The sequence below is a fragment of the Ylistrum balloti genome, unplaced genomic scaffold (assembly GCF_031769215.1).
Source record: "Ylistrum balloti isolate Yb309-2 unplaced genomic scaffold, AGI_CSIRO_Ybal_v1 Utg370208, whole genome shotgun sequence".
NCBI classification, from domain to species: Eukaryota; Metazoa; Mollusca; class Bivalvia; order Pectinida; family Pectinidae; genus Ylistrum; species Ylistrum balloti.
Genome location: NW_026782179.1, coordinates 517,531 through 529,213, shown reverse-complemented (window position 1 = coordinate 529,213; position 11,683 = coordinate 517,531). Strand labels below are relative to the sequence as shown.

At 32.9% G+C, this 11,683-nt stretch overlaps 1 protein-coding gene across 5 annotated transcripts in view; it reads right to left on the bottom strand.

The window, feature by feature from the left end:
* The window catches only part of LOC132551660 (serine/threonine-protein phosphatase 2B catalytic subunit 2-like), a 37,889-nt gene that overhangs the window by 5,127 nt on the left and 21,079 nt on the right, over window positions 1–11,683 (bottom strand). For 2 of the 5 annotated variants that reach the window (XM_060215835.1, XM_060215834.1), the window contains exons 6-14: window positions 11,298–11,437; window positions 10,432–10,509; window positions 9,669–9,763; window positions 8,788–8,913; window positions 8,483–8,572; window positions 5,301–5,318; window positions 4,558–4,608; window positions 1,268–1,349; window positions 674–771 (exon numbers count right to left, since the gene is read on the bottom strand). In XM_060215835.1, coding sequence (XP_060071818.1) covers window positions 674–771; window positions 1,268–1,349; window positions 4,558–4,608; window positions 5,301–5,318; window positions 8,483–8,572; window positions 8,788–8,913; window positions 9,669–9,763; window positions 10,432–10,509; window positions 11,298–11,437 — 778 coding nt within the window. The remainder of the gene's footprint in view (window positions 1–673; window positions 772–1,267; window positions 1,350–4,557; window positions 4,609–5,300; window positions 5,319–8,482; window positions 8,573–8,787; window positions 8,914–9,668; window positions 9,764–10,431; window positions 10,510–11,297; window positions 11,438–11,683) is intronic. The other 3 variants (XM_060215836.1, XM_060215837.1, XM_060215838.1) reach the window with 3 other exon arrangements.

The following is an 11,683-nucleotide window of genomic DNA, read 5'->3' as shown; positions in this document are numbered from 1 at the left end:
TTTGAACTTCCTAACAAAAGAGTACAAGGTTCAGAATACCCCAAGGCTTCAAGACCAATGAAGCATTTACTAGCCATTTAGTTGACAAGCATTTTTTTGAAGAAATGCGTGTCCATTGGGAAAAAAAAGTAGGTAGTTACTAGTTAGATGCCACATAGCAGAGATCCAGTGTGGTCACTTTAAATTTCTGTCAAGGTTGTGCCCAATATAATGTTAATCAAATATGGTGGGAAATATTGTGCCCTCTGGCAAGAACAAACTTCTCATTGATTCACACACAAAGGGGCTCCCAAAAGAGGCTTCCAAACGGGACTTCATGAATAGTATTTCACCTAATGCAGAAGAAAAGTGCAAGAAACTATTATGTTCTGACCAGAATCATGGGTTTAGTGTGTCTGTTTTGTACGAGATGAGCTTATGACACAATGAGAAATAAACAGAACTAAACTGTCCCTTTTAGAAAACATCCTTGACCTTAAATAAATATTCAAACTACTAATGAGCGAACTTTCAGCAAATCTGTCCACGTATATGACCACAGGAGTGCTTACAAGTGCTGCTTTATCAAACTATGTCATAATATAAGGTCACTAGAATGACAGAGTATGATGGTGAAATTTACTTAATGGTCTTGTCATTAATATTCCAGATTTCACTTTATACTGATGCATACCACTTGTCAACGTATCCTTTCCTCCTGACAGTGCTCCCAAGGGAAGAAGTCCATTTGGAGTTAGACCCTTCAGCTGTAATACACTTTCACTTTCCTCTCTGTCAAACACAAAACAAACAATTGTGATGTTCTACACTTGATATTAACAGATTTGCTGAATATCAAAGAAATGCAGTAATCAGTATATGCTTGTTCTTTGACAATTTCTTCCATTTATGTTGAATCAATTTGCAGAGAAGTTATTAAAAGCAAACCTTTCAATGTGGAAAGACAATGAAGACAATGAAAAGAACCCAAAATGTCTTTAATTCAAAGCTTTCTAGGATATTCAAGCTCTCATTGTTCCCAATACGACAAACAATTCCATTTTATTCATCTAAAAAAAAAGTATCTTGAAAATTGAAATCAAAGTAAGATCAGAAGACTAGTGAACAAATCCTATTTTAATTACTGAATCCAGACTTCTTTTTAACATGCAACACTTTTCTCAAATATGCAACTCTTCTCACTCAGTATGCTCCATACAACAGAATTGGTGCAGCAACTATCAGTAGTGGAGTTACCAAACATATTTCTATAGAACAGCTGACTTACCTAAGGACAGTGAAGACTCTTGCCATTTTGCCAATGGCCCTGATTTTGTTCTTGATCACCTCCTTTCTTGAAGCAGCTCCATCTGGAATGAAATCATACAGACTCTTGAGGAAAAAACACAAGCCCCCAATCCCAATCATACCTACGTGAAGACCCTAGCCATTCTGCCAATGACTGACCTTGGTAACTAAATCACCTTGTCATTACTGTAACATCTGAAATCCAACAAAGGAACTATTGACATCAGACCATTTCTACTGACACAAGTCACCTTATCCTTGCATACTAATGCAGACAATTCACTGTGCATGTCAATGGACTTATGATAACAAATATGAGCCTGTACCTGTTGTAAATATATAACTTCACAGACATATTGCTAGTAATGTGGCCATTGATATTGTACACAAAATACCCATTTATTAAACTAAAATACCAGATCTGCATGCTGCACAGCATTTATTTCTCACTCTAACAATGTATCCATTTATCAAACTAAAATACGATATCTGCATGCTGTACAGCATTTATTTCTCACTCTAAAGTGTAACACATGAAAATCTAAATTAATTGCATCTAAAGTACATAATTTCTTAAGTGAAAGCTTTACAAAAATTCTTAATACAAACTTTTGATACTTTCAAAGATCAATTCAATGCAAATAACATGCACTACTTTCACAAAACAAACTGAATCCATAAATGTAAATGCACGAGTCCTACACAACTCCTTACTGAGAAAATGTTGGACATACCAATTATATCTATATAAACTCAAGTAAGAATTTTCTTTATCTATAATCCACTGCACACCAACTACTTAAAGGCGAAGTACAGCAAGCCCTAATCACACCAACTACTGTTCAATGACATGCATTCAGGTACTGGGTACATGCTGGCAACCAGCTCAAATATCTCTTGTCAATTTCACACAAACCAAATGGCAGCACTTGCAAATCATTGAACAATTGGCTGTGACCACATACTTCTTATTAGAAAATGAAATTATTGTTACTTTCTGTCACTAATACCACTGTCCATGGTCAAAATCCAGGAGCCTTGGAATAATCTTTGTCATTTATTTTTGCTGAACACTCCAACATATATTAATATTTTGCTTGCATTACGAATTGATATTTTTTTCTTCTTACCTTTTTTAGGATTTTTTTTTTTATTTTTGAGTGAGATTTGGGGATTGATCATTGCAATCTATGTTTTTGCTAAAAACCTCAAAAAACTAAAAACTATATATATTTCAAGACAATTTCTGGTTTAAAAAAAAGAAAGAAAGAAATTATCCATTTTTTTTTTCAAATAACATATCGGTGTAAGAGGATTTCAACATAAAGCTGTAGAGATATGCAAGTGTAAGGATCGGAGATTGCAATCAAACTTTGGCCATCTTGGTGAAAGGCAAATGCGCTGTGCCACACGATCACCCTGGAGAAAGTGTATGCATGATTATCAGTGGCTTTTTATAATTAAACAGGGACTGTTTTTAAAGTCCCTAAATCATCTGAGCAATCACTAATGAAGCCTCACAAGTACAAAAGAAACCAAGAAATAGAAAACAACTTGCAAATGAAATATACCATTTAATCTGAGGCAGAGATAAATATCTTTGTGCTTAAATGATTGTTGGAGGTTGCTTTCCTTTTTTACCAAATTTTGTAGAAATCTAACCAATAATACATTTCTTTCACCGTTTACAATTTTGATCAACTGATTACTAACAATTTTAATTTTGTCCTACTGGTAAGAATTTTTTGACTGAATAGGGTTACATTTCAGTTAGATTATTAATTTTATAACAATCTTTAATGTAAAGACAACATTTATTGGAATTTCACAAAATCTGTGAAAAAATGTGATAATAATTTAAAGGAAATATACATAAACATTCATTTAACAGGAAGATAAATGTTAATTTGCCTGGATCACATTTCTTAAACCACATTAAACCATAGATATTGACTGACACCATTTAGAATGGAATACTATTCTAACTTTGAATAACAACAATTCCATCACATTATTTTTAAACAGAAGAGGTCTAATCTATGCCACACAACATGCAAGAACTCAAACACTCGCATATAGTACTGTAGCGAATTATCTTGTACTTCGGACACAATATATCGCACGCCATTCATATAAATGGCAAAAACTGTAAAGCAAAAATTAAAACAATAGGCTAATACAGTGTTGTCAATAAATACTGACATCCAATAATTTGTCAAACAGCTACAAAATACACAATAAATTTCAATCTGTAGTCCATATCTGTGTCTCTAAAAAAATTGGTTAAAGTTTTTCTTACTACGCAAAATGTTATTGACAACACTGCTAATATTTCACAAATGGCATGTTAGCGAGGTCTTAATCACATGGTTTAGTAGTACGGACAGAGAGTCAAGCAGCATGTGACAATACAGTATTGTTAGTCATCCAACTATACATGTGTAATTCACAATAGCGCTCAACTTATAAAATTACGCTGTAACCAATTCCTGGGTATATATATCAACTCTACGTGATTTAATACTAAAATAATAACACGTGGATATATAATATATATATAAATTGCATGTCATAATGAAGCAGCCAACCAAGTCATACTTTACTACTTCAGAACTAAGACCACAAGTTTTCATTGAGTAAAATTTCTTCATGGTAACTGATAAAACCAGAAGAATTTTCAGAAATAAACCTAATCAAGTTTTCCACAGATGAGGAAGCTTACCGTATGATTTACAGGAGTGCAGCACCATGTTATAGTAAGTTAGTATATACATATACGAAGAACAAACATTTAGTTAACATAAAGATACATGACAACATCCTATCACAAGTACACAAAACATTATGCAAACTACATTTATGAACATATTTAACAATAAATTAATGACCTAATTATTAAAATATTCAAATTGTACAGATTTACCAGATTTCTGCTGCAATATAATTAATATTCAAAATATAATAATTTAACTGGATATCTCATAAAAAATTGATATACTGTAGACAATGGAAAACAAGAGCTTTTATAATTGGAATTAATGGACATGATAAAATGTATTGGCCACACACTGGACAACTGAATTCACACTATGAAATGTACAAAAAAAATACATTTCAGCCACTCCTGTACATAAACACAGATAAAAATCAGAGAAACAGTATGATTTTCATTCTGAAGTAGTAAAATACGTTAAAAAACCTGATTATATATCAAAGGTTCATCCACCTTGATGACAAATGGCTGATTGACATGCAAAATTGTTGACTTACTTGCCTCTCTGTCTACTACAAGTACTTGACTTCCAGCATGTTTGTGACGGACTGGCAATTTACAAATTATCTTAATTATTACACATAAAAACAATATTCAGCATCACTGTCCAAATCAATACAGCAACAAGCCTTAATGATATGCCATCAGGAATATGTGAAGCTGCAAAGTCTAGCTAGGTTTAGCAGAGGAATTATTGATCTGCTATTGGACAAGCCACCTGTGAGGAGCTAGAAATGTTAGAAATTTGCTGTAATATTCATTAACTAAATCTTAAAATTGACCCAAAAAGCAACCTATTATCCCATTGTACATATTGTGAAAATATTTAAATCTTTCAAAAAGAAACTTAGAAGTGGTATATATGCTCAGGTGCATGCTACACAAACTTTTAAAACAAGGAAATATAGGAGAGGGAGAATATGTATTTGATACAATATGACCATTAGGAATGAAAGTTACAGGAATTATCATCTACAGTGTTTCAGTATATGTAATTATTAACAGTTTCTGGTTGAGAGGATTCACACTCCTGGAACTAAATAGGTGAGTTAAGGAAAGTGTTAAGGTGTTAACACTGTAAGTGAAATAAAGCAACACCATTTTTAACACCAAGAGGTGGGTTTTAAGAGAGATGAAAAGTTAGCGGGAGCACTACATCAATCACTCGTCAAATATTAAGTCGAAATTGGTGCTATACGGATCAACGCTGGATTGATAATAATCTGGAGGCTCCACTTACCATTAGCTATGCGGGACCCTAGGTTAGCACATGCAACGTAACCAAGTCAAGGAGACCAACCATGAAGAAAATGAACAAAAAAAAGCATTAAATATAAAATTGTAATAATAAAAAAATGCAACAAAAATTCTAACCACAAAAAATAAAACAAAACTTGCTATATAGTAGGTACTTTTAAATGTTTTCATGTGCATATTCAATTGTTTTCACTTTAGTTCAAAGATGTATAGGTGCAGGATTTTCCTCTTACTATAAAATATCTGCGCAATGAATAATATTGAAAGTTCATTAAGAATTTCATGAGTATTAATGAATAAATTTGGTAACACCTGAATATAGCACCTGCACTGATAATTCACTTACTAAAGCATGATCACATTGGGGTGAATATGTTCTGGATGCATCATGTACAAAGCTCACCATAAAACATTCCTATTTTAGAGTGCAGTAATGTAAAAAGTAACAATAATCCCCAGAAATTTAATTTAGCATCCTTGGTACCACACAGAAATAAGAGAGAAATCTCAATTACTGTGATTTAAGGGTGTCAAACATGCACATGTTTTTTTCTTCTTTTTTACATGGTTGTTTCATAAATAATGGGGAAGTTACTGTTTTAAATCTAAAGGTGAAAAAAATCAATATAAGCAGCAATGTTCTTGCTGTTCACATTAGGTACTCTTGATTTACCCCAGGAACAGGAAAAATCATCAACTTGTTAATGTTTACTAGTACTCATCCAATGTGAAATCACAAATGCATAAATCCTTGGACTTCAAGCACATTTTGCTTTCACTGTTAATTATCAGATTCTACAGAAATTGGAAAATACAACACTCAAAATCATCTACTAAGAAAGAATAACCTGACATAAATTTGAGACTTCCTCTTGTACCATTTGTAATGTAGTGTTTAAAACCCCATCAGTAAAAGTAATATATGAGGCCATCAACATTCTCTTGACAAATTGGCAGCTTACTCCAATCATATGATGATTTGGTCTTCTGTCACTTTTCTGAACAAATGTGCATTCAAGAAACAGATATTGTAAGTGCTTCCACTTTAATTTTTAGTTCGATCTTTTTTGGATAGCATGTGCATCGTTATATTTACATTTGCATGTAACACAGTTGATTTCCAGGAAGTGGAAAATTTACAGAAAGGTGTGAAGCAAGTTACATTACACCTGAAATACTTATTACTTTTTCAATTTTATTTCCCTCCTCCAACAGGTAAGTAGCAGTGGTGCTGAAAATCACTCATTATGACATACTGGTGAGAACTCTTCCCAACCCATATTACCCAACCCTCTTTTTGTTGCAGTGCAGGGAACATCATTATTTTTTAATTTTTCTCTCCATTCTTCTGCAGAAATTTTTCTTATTTTCATGTGTATTTAATGGAAACGTGAATTTTGTACCAACAATATCTTAATCTCCTAAATCTAATGAAAATCAGATTTTGTTTTCCCAGTTTCTGCAAAATGTTGAGAAATGCATATGACAACTGCTTTGTACATGTCACATCTTAAACAGGAACAGCTAATAACCATACCATTAATAATTGGCAGTTAATACATAAACAACAAATATCATAATAACTACACACAGATTTGAATAACACAAGCCAATATAAATGAAATTCAGATGAAAGAACATGCATATGAATAAAAGGATCAACAGTAAGAATTGAATTTTGACTTGTCTGCATAATTGAAAAAAAAATAGCCGAGTCATGTATCAAGTACTTCATAGTTCTCATATATGGTATGGATATTATAAAGCAAGCTGAAGGTATTGGTTTTGCCCTTGAAAAGGAAATGTAGTAAACAAAGCAAAATAAGAGCATTTGCTTTGTCTTACAAATTACATTGATATTACAAAGCAAACTATGAGGCAATTTTATTGTATAGCTCTCAACCTATGAATCAGCATTGATTGTATTTGTAATGCAGTGTCCTCCCTAAACTATTGATGTATTGCTACATACAAATCTAAATCTATACATATTAACTTTTCTTTTCATCATTTGTTACCTGCTATCATATTATTTTACCTACAGCTTCAAATAATGCAAGTGTAGCATCTATGTAGCTTCTACATCTGTATTAACATTGGAAACAAAGTTGCATTAATGTAATTGAACTGAATTAAACTAAGAAAACAACTGAGCACTGAATCTTTTGTTAAATTTTGGCAGTGATGCAGGAAAAATAGAAGAAAAAAAAATGCAGTGATCTGAACCAAAAAATGAACACAATACATCATAATATCATAGGGAGAACACTGTATTAATTGATACCAATTTATAACTTCAGCATTCGTATTATCAAAATCATTCTTTAAGTCCTGATTGAAAATCACTTTCAATGCATATCACATATTCAGAGAATGATACAGTTCATAAACTATATTCACTTCAATATGGTTCTTGAACCAGACCAAACAGAATGACAAGTGTGTTTAGGATTGTAATGGAAACTGGGTAGGGCCAATAGACTGGAAATATTTAATTTAATTTTGTTTTTTATGGGGGTGGGTGGTGGGTAATTATGTACGAAAGCCATTTATAATAACATGTATATTGAATATAAGCACATCAGGGTCTCTACATCTGTCCTAAAAGCCTGAAAAATTATTCTACTTTTTGCAATGGTAAAGCCAGTAATGGAACATTTGATTTCCAGTCAAAGCTTGAGCATGAATCATAAAACATGTTGTCCATGACTTCATTTCTAAACCATTAGCTTTAAATGTTGCTCTGTAATTCACATTCTTTCCTTCTCTGCATTCTTAAATTTTCTTCTGTTCAATCTGGTCTATCTCTTCATATTTCTAGACACACTCTTGAGGTTATGCTTTCCCAAACTAAAGTGGATGTACCCATCCAAGGATATTTTTTTGATGCGAATAACATCGATGTAATATAAGATTAATTACATGTCGGGCTAGGCGAAATGTGAAGGCAGGATCATAGTCATCAGGAACCTAAACACACATTTATTTTGGCCAGAACAGTGAATTAACGCAATGAGGAAATACTTGTACTTCTAAAAGACAACAATGCAGAGTGAAATGTTTGCTTTGTAACCTGTTCACACAGAAGAAATAGGATTTGTCCAGGAGAATATGTAGACATGAAACTATACATGTACTTATTTCTTATAGCTACTGTAGGCATACCTTCACTTCCTTCCTCCTCATCCTCATCATCTTCTGTCGACAGCTCATTGTCAGAGCAAATACTCAAAACATTCACAAGCATCTCTGTCACTGAAAAAAGATAAACACATCTGTATTATTGCCAGCTATTCATGTTCAACTTTCTAGCCTTTACATATAAACCAGTAAATTTGAAGATGATATTCCAGTATTTTTTATCCTTTAATGAAGGAAACTGGCTGTTACCAAAAGCTAATGATCACACTGTCATCACAAAGGTTTTTCAAAATTGTAAATGTTTTTCTTCCAAAACTTGTTCAAATTACCTTTTTCACCAACAAATGGTAGTGACCATGTGAACACATCCATGAAGTTGGGCAACCAATATGGGTGTGGAGAACAATTGAACTGTCTGATGTTCATCACATTGTTTTCATACTTTAATATGGCAGCTACAAAACAAAAACAGCTTATAATTATTTGGGTTTCAGAAACTAGATACACACGATAGATCAGTTCATACTTCTCATAAAGCAAAGTTTCACATAGCACACTTAAAGGTCATTACTTCTTACTTCTAAGTTGACCAAAGGAAGATTGATAAACCTGAAAGAAGAGAAACATTTTCAAGTAGAAACAAGAGGCTAATGGGTCTTAATGGTCACTTGAGGTGTTCAGGTCTATGGTCAGTTTTAAAACCTGTCCATAAGTCTCATCTTTGGGACTGAACATAACTGATATAAGCATACTTACAGAGTTTTTCTTGTTTCTAAGTTTGAAGGCCAAATTTTCAATTAAACAGAACTGATAACAGTCTGTTGTTTTAGTTGAGCATATTTAACCCCTTTGACTTTGAATGAAGGTCAAGGTCATTCATTAGAACAAACATAGACCTTCATCCTAGCAAGCTACTGGCATAATATCATGACACTGGTTCATTTTATTATTGAGAAGATGTTATAAGATGTTTAACACATTTGATACCTGTGACCTTGAAAATAGGTCAAGGTCATTCAAGTGAACAACCCTGTAGCCCTTCATCCCAGCATACTACTTGCCTAATACCATGACCAAGGGCCTTTTGGTTATTGAGAAGTAAAAGCAATTGCAATAGGTCACTCAGGTGACCTAAAAAGGCTTTAAAACTTACCCTAAAATTACACAAATCTGGCAGTAAAAACTGTTGATTTCTCTATGTTTTGCTTACCTTTATTATTATAAACATCTAGGTAATTTGGAGCTGAAAATATCGTTATTAGTGATGGAAAACCTGTTGTCTGACTCTTCCTATACATGCGGTATCTGTAATAAGAAATATAAATCCTAGAATTAGGCACACATTCCTATTAAATACAATCGATTCTACCATAATTGGGAGTTGAAAAGGAAAATTTTTAAAATTAAGTAAATTTTACCCCTTTTGGCCCTGCCCATCAGTCCCTAGGGCTCAGTCGGGATCAATATATGCATACCATCTAGCTGTCAAACCTTCACTCATAATTCTAACCAAGTTTAAAATATTTCCGACCGAAATTAAACAAATTTTCTCAAAAATGTGAGACATCACCATAATGTGCTTCCATATATAAAGAGTATTTGATTCTACTACATCTGTGTGATTTTTGAAATCTGAGATAATTTGACCATGTGACTCCACTCACTTGGTTTATCTTTGGCCAGGGAAGGTTTCTGCAAAATTTCATTGAAATCAGTTCAGGGGTTTTGAGAAGCAGAAATGTTAAATTGTTAACGGATGCATGGTGCTGAATGTGATCCCAATAGGTCACCATGATACTATGTCACAGGTGACCTAAAAATATTGGGTCCCACAATGGAAAGTTGGAAGTATTTCCAGAAATTCTACGAGTCCCATAATAATTCTTTGAGTACAGGACTCAGAACTTGCTCGTAAACTGATCACTAATTTTCCTCATTTTATTTGTATGCAACAGGTCAAAAACATTACTTACCCAGCATCTTGTGCCTCATGTGCTCTAATAATTGATAATAAATTATTCTGTGACAAAAAATCACAACATGCTGCATAGCTGAAAAGAAAGAAAGCTTTTTCAATGACCTCTTCACAATTAAAGCTGAAAACTGACATTATCCCTCATCAATGATATAACCATGATAAAATTCTTGTTTAACAGATTATTCAAAGCTGTCAATGACAGGTTTCATCAATACTGATCTTAAAAAAAAATATGGCTGCCAGAGTAATAACAAGGATTACAGCAATAATATAGTTTAAGCTTTACATTTGGTATAGAGGCTTCTTTCATGTAACTAGTTGAAATGATCTTTGTTGTACAGAAATTAAAATATACCATAATGAAACCTTTACCTGAACGAAATGGGGATGCATGTTATATTTGGAACTGAAAATTCAGTTTTGGATATCTTTGTCAAATAGCAATAAATCAAAAATGTCTGTACTTTTTTTTTTGTCAAATTGCAAGACATATAGAATGAAATTCTTTCTCCTGTCTAAAATTTATATAATAAACATTAATCAAACTGGTCTCCAAAGCAGAAATACCCCAAAATTGTATCTACTACCTATTTAAATCCACGTCTGAAAGGCTGTATTTGCCAAAATTCAAAAGAAGTAAAATGTGAAAAATGTAACAAAGAGTTCAACCTTATCATGTTCTGAAGAATAAAGCTGAATATCATGTATGTATGTTTCAAGTTAAAACTTCATCATTCTAAGATCAACAAATCAACAGTAACTAATAATCGTTACTAATTCATATCAATTTTCACAAAGCTGTTGATTACCAGTCCTGATTATCACATCACCATGTGTTCTGAAACTTAAAAATATGTTTACCTGTAAAAATATGAGCAACCTCTGACACTATTATGAGTGAAGTGTTCTGATGTTTTCTCTGTCCCAAAGTCTTCCAGGGGGTCAGACCACAAGAGGTCACACATTGGACCAAATGCAGGAGGCTCCTTGAACCTGTCCAACTGATAAAAAGGACATTTTATTTTCTTTCCTAAGAAATGAACTATTCATGCATATTTTGAAATTTCAATGCAACAATTTGACATTTTAAAGACATGATCTAAACTTCTCCATTCATTCAGAAATCCTCTTATGTTTCTAATTGTCTTTCAGAGATTGGCTAGTACTATGTGTTAAAAAAAGTTATTCTTAGTTGTCTCCAATCTTACAAAAAAGGAAACAGGTACATAGAATAAGAATATATTCCA